This window comes from Anolis sagrei, chromosome 2, assembly GCF_037176765.1.
Source record: "Anolis sagrei isolate rAnoSag1 chromosome 2, rAnoSag1.mat, whole genome shotgun sequence".
NCBI lineage: Eukaryota > Metazoa > Chordata > Lepidosauria > Squamata > Dactyloidae > Anolis > Anolis sagrei.
In genome coordinates, this window is record NC_090022.1 from 49,924,542 (window position 1) to 49,941,613 (window position 17,072).

Genomic DNA, 17,072 nt, shown 5'->3' on the forward strand with positions numbered 1-17,072 from the left:
TGGGCACCTTTCCAAATAAGTTTCTTGTTCAGGGTCTGAAAGAATAAAGATTTTCGGACTATTGGCCACCACGGGTGGCTGAGAAGATGGTCTAAGGAAGGGAGCCTTGCCTATCCTCTGGCCGAGTGAAGAGAAAGGAAGGGAGGTAGCAACAGGAGTGGCTTTACCACCACTCCTGTTGCTGTTTCCTTCCTTGGACCATTGTTATGCTGGGAGGAGGTCCCATGGAGGGCACACAGCGAGGGAGAGGGCTCCGGACGGCTCCCATCCGCTGCGTGCCTTCCTCCCCTGTTCTTTTGGCTTAAGGATGCGATGGGCTGCCACGTCCTTATGTCCATAAGATGAGGGAAAATAGGAGGGCTGGACATACTTTGTCCTGTCTCCCAGTGTTTTAAAATTTTATCCTTGAATTTGGCCCTGCCCAGTGTGCTCATTTGTGTTTTAATGTTTGATTTCATGTTGCTGTGTTGCTTATTGATATTGGTTTTGCATTTTATGTAATTTATTTTCTGATTTTCTGTTGTTTTTTTGTGTTTATATTGTGTTTACTATATTGATGGGCATGGCCTTATGTAAGCCGCCCCAAGTCCCCTTGGGGGAGATGGAGGTGAGGTATAAATAAAGTTATTATTATTACTATTATTATTATTATTAGTGCCCAAAGGGCCATGTCAGGCTCGCAAGAAGCACCAGTGGGCTGAAAAGCAGGTGACCAAACAGTTACCGTTCCTCCTTTTCTCATGTTTCTCTGTAACTTTCGTACCGAAGAGGGGTGTACCATTTTGTGTCTTCTGAATGAAACAAATGGTACGAAAACACAAACAGATGAAACGGTTACCAGGCACATGGCTAACCCCAATGCCTGTTTTGACTCCTGTCGTTGCGTGGATTCTATGGCAGGTCCTTCATCTCTCCTTATATTCATCTTCATTTTTTCTCCTTGTTTTAAAATTTTGTTCTCAAATATTATTATCTATTACTGAATCAGTGCGTGTTTGCCTACAGAGTGAAAGCAAGGTTTGCTATTTATAATCTTTTTTAGAATAATGAGATTGAAATGGATTGCAATGTGAGGTTGGTTCTATTAATTTTGATATAAAACCACACACTGTAGGTAGGGTGTGCTAAATAGTGAAGTTTCTTTATGATATCTTCTGTTTTCTTTGTGGCTGTTGTTGATTGCTGCTGTTGTCTGCTATGTGCAGTTGCTACCATTACAAAATATGCCAGTTTCATGCATATTTCTTTCTTCGTATGCTGTGAAATCTAGTTGGGGCAAAGGGTGAGAATAGCAGCCTTAACTGATTGAAGCTTGTTGTAAGTTAATATTCCTTCTTCTCTTATTGTTTTTATAGGTTCCCCATATGCTCGAAGCACAGTAGTTACTGCAATCAAATTCACAATTTCAGATCAACCACAACCCATTGATCCTCTTCTGAAAGGATGCATAGGTAATGTTTGGTTCCTCCGGAAAATTTACTGTGAGATCAGAGCATCAGACAGTGTTAATCTTGAAATGCAAAAAGTAGGCAGGGCCTAAATGTCCAGGAAGATAAATTTCACTAATTCAAAACAAAAAACATAGATTGGTGGATGTGTAAGTATCCTGTATATCATTTGTTGAAGTATAAGGCTGAATGTGTTGAGGTGGGAGGCTATATATGTTCATTATTGCCATGAAAAATCAGATGCTACCACCTTCACTTTCCGATTACCAGAACGTTTTGTTACCTAAGTCTTTGAAAAGGAAAAACACTCATATGTTGATACCCAAGATTGTTTCTGGCCCTTGTGGAGTCATTAAAATGGTTCCAGACATTTAAAAAGGCAAATTTTGGTTGATGTTCTGCCAGTTTCTGAAAACCGAAATCCTAGCAGTGATCAGTAGATTTCCAACCAGGAGATACCATCCACCTATTCATTTGCATTTTTCGGGGTGCGGTGTCATCTGTACGCAGATGATGTCCAACTCTGTCACTCCTTCCCACCTACTACTAAGGAGGCTGTCGAGGTCCTGAACTGGTGCCTGGCCGCTGTAACGGTCTGGATGAGGGCGAACAAACTGAAATTAAATCCAGACAAGACAGAGGTACTCCTGGTCAGTCGCAAGGCCGAACAGGGTATAGGGTTACAGCCTGTGCTGGACGGGGTTGCACTCCCCTTGAAGGTGCAGGTTCACAGCTTGGGTGTGACCCTGGATTCGTCGTTGAGCCTGGATCCCCAGGTTTCAGCGGTGACCAGGGAAGCATTTGCACAGCTTAGGCTCGTGCGCCAGCTGCGCCCGTACCTTGGGAAGTCTGACTTGGCCACGGTGGTACACGCTCTGGTCACATCCCGCCTTGACTACTGCAACGCTCTCTATGTGGGGCTGCCCTTGAAGACGGCCCGGAAGCTTCAGCTAATCCAGCGAGTGGCAGCCATGTTACTAACAGGAGCGGGACGCAGGGAGCACACAACGCCCTTGCTGTTCCAGCTCCACTGGCTGCCGATCTGCTACCGGGCCCAATTTAAGGTGCTGGTGTTGGCCTACAAAGCCCTAAACGGTTCCGGCCCAAAATACCTTTCGGACCGCATCTCGGCCTATGAGCCCACGAGGGCCTTGAGATCGTCTGGGGAGGCCCTTCTCTCGATCCCGCCTGCCTCACAGGCACGTCTGGCGGGGACAAGAGATAGGGCCTTCTCGGTGGTGGCCCCCCGGCTGTGGAACGCCCTCCCTGTAGACATCAGACAGGCGCCCTCCCTTATGTCATTCCGCAGGAGCCTAAAGACATGGTTATTCGAGAAGGCGTTTAACTAAGTGCTACACCATTTGGCAATGACGACTGGAACGGAATACGGATTACGAGATTGGTTTGTGATTCTGCGATGAGACGGCGCAGATGAGTTAGTGTAATTATATGATTGTTGTATTATTGATAGTTATGTTGTTATGTTGATATTTCGTTGTGTTATTGCTTTATTGTAAACTGTGTTTTTATATGTTGTACACCGCCATGAGTCGCCCTAGGGCTGAGAACGGCGGTCAACAAATGAAGTAAATAAATAAATAAATAACCAGGTAAAATGATCAGCGGGGTCACATGATAAGTAAATACTGGTATTGCATGTTTTTCTTTTCCCAAAGGTAATTAGAGAGGAGCCATTTCCACCAGGTAAGAATAAACTGGCTTTATTTCTGGGTTGCTGAGAGTTTTCCAGGCTGTATGGCCCTGTTCCAGAAGCGTTCTCTCCTGATATTTCTCCCACATCTATGGCAGACATCATCAGAGGCTGTGAGGTCTGTTGGAAACTAGGCAAATGAGGTTTATATATCTGTGGAATGATGTACAGAGTGGGAGAAAGAGCAAAATGAAAATGAACAAAATCTGGCTACAAGTACTAAAAAAACTCTAAAATCAGAGTAGTAAATAAAGAAGAATATTAAAAAGGAACAGGGGAATTCCTGACATGAAACAATCAGGGCCAGCTAATGCCTCTCAACAAAATATTGCCACAGGCAGGAATCGGCTAGGCTTTGAAGCTAAAAGGCAATCAATGTGGCCAATTGCAACATTAACATTTGCCTCAAGCAGACAAGAGTTCTTTCTCCCACCCTGGACATTCTGCAGATATATAAATCTCACTTGCCTAGTTTCCAAAAGATCGCTCAACCTCTGAGAATGCCTGCCATAGATGTGGGTGAAACGTCAGGAGAGAATGCTTCTGGAACACGGCCATATAGCCCGGAACACTCACAGCAACCCAGTGATTCCGGCCATGAAAGCCTTCGACAACACATTGATTTTATTTCCTTTTTGTCAGTACCTGTTTCACAATTTCCACGTATGAGGCTCTGTGAGATAATATTTGTTGGTTCTTTTTATGAACATACTGGGCCATTAGAGAACACTTTCTTTCATATCAATGAAGAGACAGCATGACCAATTGCTTTCTCATCTTGTTTTGACAAGCTCCCATCTTGATTGATGGATATTGGACTAGGGATATTAGAAGATAACATCTTAAAAGCAGTCTTGTTGTGGAAGGCAACTATAGTGTGCTCTTTCCACATCGTGAAAACGAATGACAATTAGTTTTGTGCTATTTACCATGCAGGTGACTTCTTGAAAACACTCCAGGACCCCGATTTGAATGTCCGACGTGTTGCTTTGGCGATGTTTAATTCTGCTGCTCACAACAAACCTTCTCTAATCCGGGACCAGCTCAGCACAGTCCTACCACATTTATATAATGAAACAAAGATTAGAAGGGAACTCATACGAGAGGTATGAATGGATATGGATGATACAATCCATTTAATTTTATCCTCTACTAGTACAGACAAATTGCCTTTTTCTATGAGAATTATGTATGTACTTACTGCAGAGTGCAGTGGATTTGTGTGGATTACCTTTGTAGTAGGGATCATCTGCACTTTGTGCTGCATGAACGAAAGACATTGATGATCATTTTCAACTTCCAACTCCCATAATTCCCAACATCCAGCAGGCTATTAGGAATTGTGGGAGTTGGACTCCAAAACACCTGGAAGGCCAGTGTTTGCCCATACATGCTCTAGCTTTACTTCCACTGGAAGCAGGCCATATAAACTCACTGGAGGACCAAAAGATTTCTAGAGAAGACTTCTCTTGGGTGAAAAAAAAATAGTTTTCTTGTGGACGTTGTCTGTAGAATTGCACTGAAGGATTTAGAGATTTCTAGAGAGAGCATTTAAATAAAAAATCCCTGAATAATTAAATCTGCAAAAGTCAAACCCACAAATGTGGAGGGCCGACTTACTCTATTTCCAGACATGTAAGTCTACTTGCAAAGATGCAAATCCTATGTCAAATTCCAGCTCTAATTGCTTGATCTTTTTTGGAGTTTGTTGTTGACGGCGACTCTTCAGGTAGAATTTTCCCAAGACTGATCTTGAGGTCCCTAGTGGTTTCCCATCCATGTACTAACCATGCTTGACCCTGCTTAGCTTCCAAGAACAAATGGAATTGTGTAGACACAGGGTTGTATGGATTTCTACAAAATTGAAACATGTTGAATATTCTTAATATCAATGCCAGATAGAGAGCTAATTGAACTTTTATGGATAAGTGTTGATAGAAACGAATGTTGCAATACAAGTGAGATTGAGGGATCAGTTTCCAACAGATTTGAGAGAGGACTTATGATTTTGATTTTGTCATGGCTAAATAGTTTATTCATGCATTGGGTGGTTGAATTGTATAGAAAAGTTTCAGCAAGTTTGTGCTGGCTGGAAAGGAGAATCATATGCATAACTGCTGATGGCTTTAGCCTGTAAATTCAAAGTGCTGGCTTTAGTCTATAAATCCCTAAACGGTTCCAGCCCACCTTACCTGTCCAAACGTATCTCCCTCTATGAACCATTTTGGAGGTTAAGATCATCCGGGGAGGCTCTTGGTCTCACCTTCTCTGCAGGTGCAACTGGTGGGGACGAGAGAAAGGGCCTTCTCAGTGGTGGCCCCTTGTCTGTGGAAGTCACTTCCCAATGAACTCAAATCAGCCTCTTCTCTCCTGACCTTCCGAAAAAAAACTTATGATATGGCTTTGGGACCAAGCTTTTGACCACGAATCAATGGAGCGCCCCTGGATTATGTTTTGTATGGCATGATTTTAATTGACTTTTTAATAATTCATGTTTTAATTGTTTGGTTTTAATTGCAATTGTTTATTTGACACATGTATGTATGGCATCAAATTGCTGCCTGTTGTAAGTCCGCCTTGAGTCCCTTCCCGGGTGAGAAAGACAGGATACAAATATGGAGCATACATACAATACATAAAATGGAGACTTTCCCTACTCTGATTTGCTGAATGATTTCTGTAACTCTTCTTATTTTTCCTTCCTCTAGGTAGAAATGGGGCCATTCAAACACACAGTAGATGATGGCCTTGATGTGAGGAAAGCCGCCTTTGAGTGCATGTATACGCTTCTGGAAAGCTGCCTTGACCGCCTAGACATTTATGAGTACTTGAACCATGTTGAAGATGGCTTGAAAGATCACTACGATATCAGGGTAAGCGCCTTCTTTTCATCTCAGCATTTATTTTTATCTTTTGTTTTTCACCGAGGCCTTAAAAGCAATGTAGGGATATTTAAGGTTCCCCTCCCTGCTGCCCCACTGTGCTTTTAGGTCATGTTGTCTTCTTCCTTTCCAAATGAATGCCTAAACTTGGTGATAATTTTTGTTTGTTGTTGTTATGTGTCAGGTTTATTCCAATTTTTTGCTAGTCTATAATAGAGTTGGCAAGATTTATTCATATCTTTACCCCTGCCATAACTATAATTTTCAACCTATAATTTTCATGTGTAATGGAAATTGGCTGTAGTGTTTCATTTGGGAGTGAAGATTGCTTGCTTCCATTAAATGAAAGCATTTTTTTGTGTCAGGAGTGACTTGAGAAACTGCAAGTTGCTTCTGGTGTGAGAGAATTGACCGCCTAAAAGGACGTTGCCCAGGGGACACCCGAATGTTTGATGTTGCTTCTCTCATGTCCCCACATGGGGAGCTGGAGCTGACAGAAGGAGCTCATCCACACTCTCTCAGGATTTGAACCTCCGACCTGTCAGTCTTCAGTCCTGTGAGACAAGGGTTTAACCCATTGCACCACCGGGGGTTCTGAATGAAAGCTAATGCTGGTTGAGCATCCCCAAAATACCCCAAATTCATCAAGATGGGTAGCTGAGATAGTGACACCTTCATTTCCTAGTTCAATGTACACAAAAATTGTTTCATCTACTATATTATTTAAAACATTGTGCATAGAAGGTGTATATGAAACCTATGTGAATTTGGTATTTAGACTTTGGTCCTATCTTCAACATATCACATTATGTCTGTATGTGTAAATACAAGTGTTCCATAACCCAAAATACATCTGGTTCCAAGATCAGGGATACTCAACCTATATTAGAAATCTTATTTGACAGAAAACCTTGATAAAGCTGCCTTTTCTCCTCTCTCTCCAATATTCTTCTCAGATGTTGACTTTCATTATGCTGGCTCGTCTGTCAACACTCTGTCCTAATGCAGTCCTACAAAGATTAGAGCAGCTTGTTGAGCCCCTGCGAGCAACTTGCTCTACTAAGGTAATGCCCTGGATACTAAGACCCAGTGTGTTGATTTCCTTGAAGCTTTTCCTCTCATGTCTATCCCCTTACATCTCCATTCTCAGGACTAGATCAGATGCCTACCTTTGCTTACGTCAGCTTGACAGCTCAAAGTTAATGACATTTGTCTTTTAAAAAGACCCACTGTGAATGAATAGGTGGAGACCAATTACGATCATAATTAAGAATTGGATTTTGTGCTTCTAATTTTACCCCAAGAAATGCATTGTTATTTTATATATGGTTGCAAACTCACCTGAGTACATCAAAGTACAAAAATTCATACAGCAGCCTTTCCTTTCCTCATTTTGTGGTTTTGTTAGTAATGTGATGAGTGAAATACTACATACTTATAGGCCTATCAGTGTGCCTGAAGACCTCCCAATGTAGCTGACTTATTTTGCCATTCTGTTTTTAAATGCTCTTCTTTAGGTCAAAGCTGGTTCAGTGAAACAGGAATTCGAGAAGCAAGATGAACTGAAACGTTCAGCAATGAGGGCAGTAGCTGCTCTTCTGACCATCCCTGATGTAGATAAAAGTCCAGTGATGGCTGAATTTTCTTCCCAAATCAGAGCCAACCCTGAAATGTCTTCACTTTTTGAGAGCATTCAGAAAGATTCTACTTCATTATCTGCCACAGAATTAATGGACATGAGTTAGGACTCCTCCACGCTATTCCTCCTACAGGTCACTATGCTAGGAGGGGGGAAGAGCATACACAAAAGCTGGTTTTCGATAACCAATGTCATTTTTAAAATGGCAACTGTTTCTATCGAAAGGTGATTTCAGACATGAAAGTGAAGACTAGTCCTGTTGATATCAGCAGGCAGCACCATTTTGAAGCTGTCAATTACTCCTTTGCTCAAATACAATCATGAATTTTCTGCCAAGGTAAGCACTGACTCCAGCACAAGCTGGAGTACTGAAAATGATGAATTTACTTATTACACAAAGGCACTGAAGTGACAGCACTACAACAGCAGTTTTAAAAACAGTGGCATCTGATGAAATCCTACTCTACCGAAGAACTAGGCAGTGGGTGTTAAGCTTCCATAATTGTCACCTTGGTTAAGTATTGGCTTTCATATGTGTAATATTACGCCAACTTCCATAGTGGCATTAGATGATTTAAAGCTGTTGTGCTGAACTCCTTTTTGAAATCTTAATGTCAAACTATGGAAGTGAAATGACTCATGTTGTCTTCCAGAATTGAATGCCTTATGCTTAATTACTGTAGTTTTTGGCTGCTCCTACATCCTTTGGAAACATAGCAGTGTGTTCCTGTATGCACCTTCTGGCTGGAGTTTACTAATCTTTTCTTAAAGAGGAGCCGATACCAAAGCACTGATTACTTCAAACTATAAAAAAAAGTTAGCATGTTTCTCCTAAGAGCCACCCATTTGGTATGAAAACATGTAGTAATGAAATGGCACCACCTAGTTATATGAATGCTATTGTAGTTTTACTCTCAAGTGTGTTGCTCTTTTTACAGTTCAGCAGAGATAATGTTGACTTCTTGCAACCATGGATTACTAAGCTTCACTTCTGGGTTTATTCCACTTAAGTCAAATCCATGAATCACTTAAGTGCTCTATTTATAAAACTGTGTGTCACTTTTTGTTCTACATGAAATGCATCGCAAGAAAATTAAAGTTCATAAATGTATCAGCTGCATTTTGATTCCGCTGTCTTTTTATGGTTTGTAGGAATAGATTTTTATACTTCAAGTTAAAAGTTGCCAGTTCAGAGTATCCCAAAAGATCATCAAGTTTTAGTGTGGAAGTTGTCTGGTTTTCCTGATGTTTAAAAAGTGCAACCCAGGTGGACATCTCTGTCTAAATGCATCCTGTATAGCAGGCATGGGCAAACTTTGACCCTTTAGGTGCTTTGGACTTCAACTCCCACAATTCCTAATAGCATACCGGCTGTTAGGAATTGTAGAGCTGAGGACCAAAACACCTGGAGGCCCAATGTTTGCCCATGCCTTCTGTATGGCTAAAGCACCATATATACTCCTCTTCCCTTACAAGTATCAAGCAAAGGGCCTCATCACACTAGAGAATGAATCCACTTTAAATCTGGTTGCAGTTTCCTGCAGAAACCAGATTTAAAGTGGATTCATTCTCTAGTGTTATGAAGTGGTAGGTCACTGTGCAGAAAACAAAAGGACGCTGTTGTTGCTCAGTTCCTTGGAGCTTTAAACTATGTTGCATGACCATGGTACAATATTTTTATTTATCGTGTCATCAGCAACCACAATGTGAAGTATTCACGAGAAGATATACAACACAAGCGAGGATCTTAAATAGCATAAAATATACAGACTAGGGCTGAACTATGGTCCAACAACTGAGTGGGTCACCCAATTCCCACCTTTGTATTATAAATATAAAATCTGTGTTTGCTCACTGTACCTAAAAGGGTACTTATGAGGACTTTAAACATACCTTTGAAAGCATGCAGTTAGTCCCATAAGGTCCCTTGAGAGGAAAGTTCTCACTTTTAAACTCCCACTTACAGCTCAACGTTGCAGCTATTTCGGTATTTTTCTGTTCAACAGTAAGCTGTGATATAATGCAGGAGTAAAAGGAGTACCTATTTTCCAGGACATAAGCTTGGAGTGTAACACTGACACTTTGCAATTCTCACATTTTTTGTCATCTTGTCCTTTTTCCAAAAGCACCAGTTTACTTTTATAATTCACACCACTCAGATCAATCTGAGCCAGAAACGGGAGATTTTCAATGTTTTTGATACCTTTATTAAATACAGTTGTATAAAAACAACTATTTATTCATTTTCTTCGCTGCGCAGTCTGGCATTTGGATTGGTGACTTTGATAGCGAGCTGAGCTGCTCTTTCCACAATTACCTTCCGATTCTTGGATGAGACATTGTGTGCTATCTCTGCACAATAGGACCTAGCGTCAGAAACAAGAGCAGTGTCAAAAAGAGGTAATTACTATTTTAAAGTCTACTTTGAGAGATGTTTTTCAAAAAGAACACCCAAAGTGTAGGTTTTAGTCAATTTGACTGTACTACTCAAAACAAGGGTGTAACCCACACATATGAAAATTATCTAGCACAGCTCTTATATGAGCGTAACACTTCAAAAAACAGTTCTTCATCTGACACTGACATTCAGCCCTTGGAAAACTTACAAAGAGATGGCCTTCATCAACCTGCTTTCCATTACCAGGTTATCTGTCAAACAGGTGGACGGTATTTCACATTCCTTGAGAAGAAACAGACTCGTTCCTTTGTCCTAAATACTGGTTCTACAATGGATACTTGGAAACTTTCTAGCTAGGGACAGGCATTAGGACGTTTAGCCCAAATGTACACTATTTCTGGGTCCACAGTAGCTTCTGCCTGTAATTCCAAGCAGCCTCACACACTATAACCAAGAGTACAGGATTTTGGAAGCTATAGTAAAACATCTGGGGAATCAGTGGGTTTCTATCACAGGTTAGCCCTGGAGACATATTTCTTAGTGGGGAAAAACCAGTATGGGTTATCCTCTTATGATACAGAGAGAATGAATAGAGGACACTTCAATTGGTCTAAATCAGGGCTTAAAACTTTTTTCCATGTGCAACCCCCTTCTTCCCAAGGAGTTTTTACATAATCCCAGCTGTGATTTAGGTAATGTAAAATTGCCTCATTATTGCAAGACCCTATCAAGGCTGTAGTGACTGAGGATACCCATTTCACTCTTTAGTATCACTATAGTGTTCCAAGATACTTCTGCTGATGTATAGTTTATTTTGTCTGTGTCAGATCTAGTAAACCCAAGAGGTTTAATAAAATTTCCCAACTGCTTTTTTTAACCCATTGGAACTGGCAAGTTGTTACAGCTACATTTTTGTACAATTCGCAGCTTTAACACTACATGGTAAAAAATGCGGAATGTATTCAATGCCACCGGAATTGAGCAGCCCTCCAATTAGCAAAACATGACAAAGTGTTAATCTGAAGTGTAGCAATTAGTTTTCAAACTTACTTGTTGCTCATCATTAGCACCTCGAGTTCTTTGACATTGTGTACCAGAAACTTCTTGAATCCTGATGGTAGCATATGCTTTGTCTTCTTATTGCTACCATACCCAATGTTGGGCATTAAGATTTGGCCCTTGAATCTTCTGCGAACTCTGTTGTCAATACCTCTTGGCTTGCGCCAGTTACGCTGTGGAAATTCAAAGAAGGACAAGGAACATGAACACCTCACCAAGACCTCCAAGTTATAACAGTTCGGAACAGATGTAGAGCCAAAATCAAAAATACTTGAAGAATGCACAAAACCTCTCTGGAAGCTGACACATAAGTGCTCATTACAAGAAGACTTACCTTGATTTTGACATAGCGGTCAGACTGGTGACGAATGAACTTCTTGGTCCTCTTCTTGACGATCTTAGGCTTTATGAGAGGTCTGAGGGCAGGCATGATGTCTACAAAAAAAGCCACTCTTATGTAAGTAACCACATGGAACAAGACATAAAATGTTGCAGAGTAACTTCCATTTACTAGCCTACTTTACAGCTAGCAATGGAATGGGTACTTTTCTGCCACCGCTCTTCCTCCCATGTCCGAGGCCGGAAGAGTATGGAAAACTCTCCAGATGCGATCCTGGGAGGTCATATCAGTTTTAAAAACGGTGAAAAGCACAAATGGCCAACTTTCAATTCTCAGTGTTAATGGACTGAAATGTTTCAAAAGGGTATTGTTCAAAATATTTCTATGGTCTTAAGACATTTCAGTCTCCATTAAATCTGGGAAATGAAAATTAGGGTAGATATCAGAAAGGTAGGAAATGCATTTGCATAGTTGATACATGAATATGTATTTCATATTGATTCACAGAAGAATTTCACCCAGTATTCTTTGCCACTGACTATTCTGGCTGGGACTGTTAAGAATTGCAATTCAATGACACCCCCAATTCCTTCTTGTTGTTTTGTGCCTTTAAATTGTTCTTGACTTATGGTGTCCTTAAAGCTAACCTATTATAGGTTTTTCTTGGCAAGTTTGGGGTGGGGGGGAGTGCTTCTGTATTCCTTTGACATTGAGAAAATGTGACCTACACAAGCTCATCCAGTGGGTTTCCATGGCTGAGCAGGGATTCAAACCCTGGTCTGAAGAGTCATACTCCAATGATCATATAATTACTATCATGCAAAGATTATGCTGTGTAGCACATTATTTTGTTCCTGGGTTATAAATATCATTTCTATTTGGTTCTATCATTTAAAAAATTGGAAAAAGTTTGTTAAACTGCAAAAATTTTGTTTTTGCGGGACATCCTGCAGCACATTTTGCTATAGTTTTTCAATGAACATCTCACTGGAACCAACTCAGCATGGTCTGGCAGCCACAAAAATGAAGTTTCTGGAGTTTAACAACTACTTCCAAAGTAAGTGCAATGTTCCTTCACTTATCGCAGGTGTTACAATCCAGGACCATCCACGAAAAGTGAAAATCCACAACACATCCTCAACAATACTGAAAAGACATCCCAGCTAAGGTGTATACATTTTCTGACCTATTAATATCATAGGTAACATTTTTTTTAATGTGAGCTAAGATGGATTGAAGGTTTAGGAAGCAGAAATTAAAATTGCCGTGTAAATTAGCTCAATTAAACAGAAACTATCAACATGAGATATCTGAACTAAGGGTCTGTGTACATTACCAAAAACTCCTGGACTCACCTTGAATGGAAGGCGGTCTTCTACATGCAGTTACTTCTGAGTATGTTGGCTCTATTGTTGTTTGTTTTGATTCAACTTTACCCTGCTTTGGAGGAACTTGGGGGACATACTCTAGTATCCTACGGCTTTGGGGAAGTTGGGACTGCTAGATTGATTACGTCTGATCCACAGATTACGGGACTGGATTGTGGCCATGTCCCGGCTACTTTTAGCTGGCCATGAAGTTAGAGGTCCTGACCATCACAGGCACCTCTACTGACATCAGAATGGGGCTTTCATGCAATCATCACAAAGAAAGGGGAAATTATCCCCTCCTTTTTCCAGGTCACGCAGGTGTCAGAACTAGGCACCCTGTGATCAGGACAGAGGGGAGACTACCCACTCCTTCATGTTGCTCTTGAGGTGTCCCATTTCCATGTGCGGTGCCTGAAATGGCCAAGACCTTGTACAGAGCTCCATGGCCACAATCCAGTCCTGTAATATGTACTGAATCAGACATGATCTAGCTGTCCCAACTGCCCCAAAGCCATGGGATACTCCAGAGCAGGCCTTCACATCCCCCAGCCCTCCAGGTGTTTTGAAATTCCGCTCCCAGAATTCCTGGCCACTGTAACAGCTGGCTAGAGCTTCTGGGAGTTGGAGACCCAAACATCTGCAGGGCTGCAGGTTGTGCAGGCCTGCTGCAGAATGTTCCCCAACTTTGCCCAAAGTAGGGTAAAATCAGTTAAAAGCCAAAAATAATCCCTCCCAAAGCATACTCAAAAGTACTTTATTTCATCTCACACACACACCCCTCTTTTAGGGTCCCGGTTTAGGTATTTTTCTATTCCTCTCATAATAGTTGCATCTCAGCTCACGTGCCTGCCACTTGAAGCAGCCCTTTCAGGGGCAGATGAAGGTGTGAGTTAGAAGACCTCCCCCGCTGCCGCCAGCTAAGAGAGGCCCCTTAATCTGGCAGGCACACACCAGTAGGGGAGAGCTTCCAGAAGAGGAAGGACACCTCCCTCGCCAGTGCACACCCATATTTCTCCACATAATAGTTACACCACCTTGCCCAAAAATGGGGAGGAGGGAGTGCAACTATTCTGCTATGAAATACGGTAGCTGTATAGCGAGGAGATAGTCGGCCTTCCATTTGGGGTGAGTCTAGGATTTTTTTTTACCTATGTAGACAAGCACTTAGTTGGTCCTGATTCCTCATTTTGGCAGCTTGTTAAAATCGGGCTAATTTACCTAGCTCCATGGCTGACCAGGGATGCCAGCGGTGACATGGAGATGAGACGCATGTGGCCTCCTGTGAAGCAGATGCACTCCTGGCTGTATGGAAAACAGCACCAGATGCAGTGTAAACTGGAAATATTTGCACTAGGCTAAACTGCTCAGTGTATACTCACCCCAAGACTCCGACACAATGCATACAACCAGTTTATAACTTATTTAAGATTTCATATTTTATTTATTTAAAATATTTGTACCCTGCCCTTCTCAACCCCTACAGTTGGACTCAGGCTGGCTTACAGCTGGCACAATTCGATGCCCTACATACAAGACAAAATATACAGTAACTACATAAGAATAATATATTAAGTTAATTTAAAATTTTGTTTAAAATTAAAAAGCCATTTACACTAATACTGGCTGTCTAGCCTTATCTAGAATCAAATTCTCCAAACACAACACAATCGGAAGCCTATCCATAGTCCATTTTCCATAACATTTATCATCACTGTCATTATCTGCATGTTACCCAAAAGCCTGGTCCCATGACCACGTTTTCAATTTCCTCCTGAAGGGGAGGAGGGATGTAGTTGACCTGATTTCGCTGGGGAACGAGTTCCACAGGCAGGGGGCCACCACCCAGAAAGCCCTGTTCCTCGTCCCCGCCAAGCGTGTCGGTGCCAGAGGTGGGGCTGAGAGCAGGGCCTCCCCAGAAAATCTTAAATTCTGAGGTCAGACGTAGAGGGAGATATGTAAGCTGGGCCGAAACCGTATAGAGCTTTATGGGTCAGAACCAGCACTTTGAACTGTGCTCGGAATTGGACCAGCAGCCAGTGGAGCTGACATAACAGAGGGGTGGAATGCTCCCTGTATGACACTCCAGTGAGTAATCTGGCTGCCGCCTGTTGGACTAGTTGAAGTTCCTGATCAGTCTTCAAAGGCAGCCCCATGTAGAGTGCGTTGCAGTAATCTATTCGGGATGTAACAAGAGCGTGGACCACCGTGGCCAGATCAGGCGCAGGTGACGCACAAGTTTTAATTGTGCAAAAGCTCTCCTGGCCACCACCAAGACCTGAGGTTCCAGGCTTAGCAATGAGTCCATGATCACTCCCAAGCTGCAAACCTGCATCTTCAGGGGGAGTGTAATCCCATTCAACACAGGCTGTAACCCTATGCCCTGTTCGACCTTCCGACTGACCAGTAGGACTCCTGTCTTGTCTGGATTCAGTTTCAATTCGTTAGATCTCATCCAGTCCGACACAGCTGCCAAGCACCGATTCAAGGTCTGGAAAGTCTCCGTGGTAACAGGTGGAAAGGAGTGACATTTTTGGACGTCATTTGCATAGAGATAACACCACATTCCTAAACTCCGGATGATCTTTCCCAGCGGCTTCCTGCAGATGTTAAATAACATCGGGGATAGTACTGAACCCTGTGGGACTCCACAAGACAAAGGTTGTGGAGTCAAACAGGTATAATCCAATAACACCTTCTGGGACCGTTCCTCGATGAAGGACCGGAACCACTGCAAGACAGTACCTCCAAGTCCCATACCTACGAGGCGTCCCAGGAGGATATCATGGTCAACGGTATCGAAGGCCACTGAGAAATCCAGCAGAACCAACAGGGACACACTCCCCCTGTCTAGTTCCCAGAGTAGATCATCTACCAAGGCTGTCTCAGTCCCGTGCCACGGCCTAAAGCCAGATCTAGATAATCAATGTCTACCAGGAACCCCTGGAGTTGCGAGGCCACTACAAGTTTCATGACTTTGTCCAAGTAGGGAAGATTGGAAACTGGCCAATAATTGACTAATTGAATGGGGTCCAGTGGTGGTTTTTTCCACAGCGGTTTTATAACAGCTTGTTTTAAGCTGGCTGGAATTTTGCCCTCCTGTGAGGAGGCATTAACCACCACCTTAACCCACTCTGCCAAACCCTCTCTGGCTTCTTTTATCCGCCAGGATGGGCAGAGGTCTAGGATGCATGTAGTAGGCCTCACCTCTCCAAGGATCCTGTCGACATCCTTGAACTGAACCAACTGAAATGAATCCATCAATACCGGACAAGGAGGTGTTCGTGCTACATCCTCAGAGACATGGCGTCAAAATCGGAATAAATCAGAGCAACTTTGTCCGCAAAGAACCAAGCAAATGCTTCGCAGCGGGCTGCTGAGTTGTCAGGGATCTTGCTCTGAGGCAGATTTAACAGCCCTTTGACAAGTCGGAACAGCTCAGCTGGACAGTTCTTTGCGGACACAATATTGGCCGCCAGAAAGGATTTCTGTGCGGCATTTATTGCCATGTCATAGGTCCTTAAGAAGGCGTCCAGACGTGCTCAGGCTTCACATGCTTAATACATTATCTCTAACAATTAAGAACTGCTAGCTTAACCTGACTGGCCTGTAAGTTATCATTAGCCTGTTGGGTGTTAGTTGACAAAGAGAAGAGATTTTGATTTCTTTTGCAAAAAATCATATCCCTTACAATGAGTGATTAGGGACCTTATTGTTCCCAGTCCATTGGACTGACAGAGAAATAACTCTTCTCATCCTCCCAAACCAGACTGCTCTTTTGCTTCTGCATGAAATCCCATATAGTCACCCTACAAGCAATGTCATGCCTTGCATAATTATCAGGCTAGTATTTAATCCAGGTTTATGCAGGATGTTGCTTTGAGTCCCCTTTGGGGGAGATAAAGCAGAGTATAAATGTCACTTTGTAAAGGCTTTGCAGCCCAATCCTGTATAAAAAGGGGAATGGGGTATGCATAGTCTCCAGATGTTGTTCAATTACAACTGCCATCACTGCTTCCCACTAGCTGTGGTACCTAGAGGTAATGAGAACTGCAGCCCAAGACCACACAGAAGACCACACATTCCTATCCAAATTCTGCATAAATCCACCAAAATTCAGCAGGCTTAGAGACATGTAGCTCCCTATGAATGACTAGTGATTTCCAAATGATTACAGCTAAAGACATTACCAAAAGTGCAAAAGATGGATAGGAGAAATCACTCTGCA

The 17,072-nt window shown here is 42.4% G+C and overlaps 2 protein-coding genes and 1 non-coding gene across 4 annotated transcripts in view; 1 reads left to right on the forward strand and 2 right to left on the reverse strand.

Annotated features, from left to right (window-relative positions):
• The window catches only part of LOC132769364 (cullin-associated NEDD8-dissociated protein 1-like), a 33,699-nt gene extending 24,899 nt beyond the window's left edge, over positions 1-8,800 (forward strand). The window contains exons 11-15 of the mRNA XM_060766266.2: positions 1,356-1,451; positions 4,096-4,265; positions 5,868-6,032; positions 6,998-7,105; positions 7,559-8,800. Of these exons, the coding sequence (XP_060622249.2) occupies positions 1,356-1,451; positions 4,096-4,265; positions 5,868-6,032; positions 6,998-7,105; positions 7,559-7,786 (767 nt within the window). The 3' untranslated portion in view covers positions 7,787-8,800. The remainder of the gene's footprint in view (positions 1-1,355; positions 1,452-4,095; positions 4,266-5,867; positions 6,033-6,997; positions 7,106-7,558) is intronic.
• A 1,064-nt stretch (positions 8,801-9,864) lies between these two features.
• Positions 9,865-17,072, reverse strand: part of LOC132769363 (large ribosomal subunit protein eL32) — a 262,210-nt gene continuing 255,002 nt past the window's right edge. For both annotated transcript variants that reach the window (XM_060766265.2, XM_060766264.2), the window contains exons 2-4: positions 11,472-11,572; positions 11,129-11,310; positions 9,865-10,046 (exon numbers count right to left, since the gene is read on the reverse strand). In XM_060766265.2, the coding sequence (XP_060622248.1) occupies positions 9,917-10,046; positions 11,129-11,310; positions 11,472-11,567 (408 nt within the window). In that variant the 5' untranslated portion in view covers positions 11,568-11,572 and the 3' untranslated portion in view covers positions 9,865-9,916. The remainder of the gene's footprint in view (positions 10,047-11,128; positions 11,311-11,471; positions 11,573-17,072) is intronic.
• On the reverse strand, positions 11,622-11,760 carry LOC132769564 (small nucleolar RNA SNORA7). Its single transcript, XR_009630889.1, has one exon. It is a non-coding gene; the product is annotated as a small nucleolar RNA SNORA7 (small nucleolar RNA).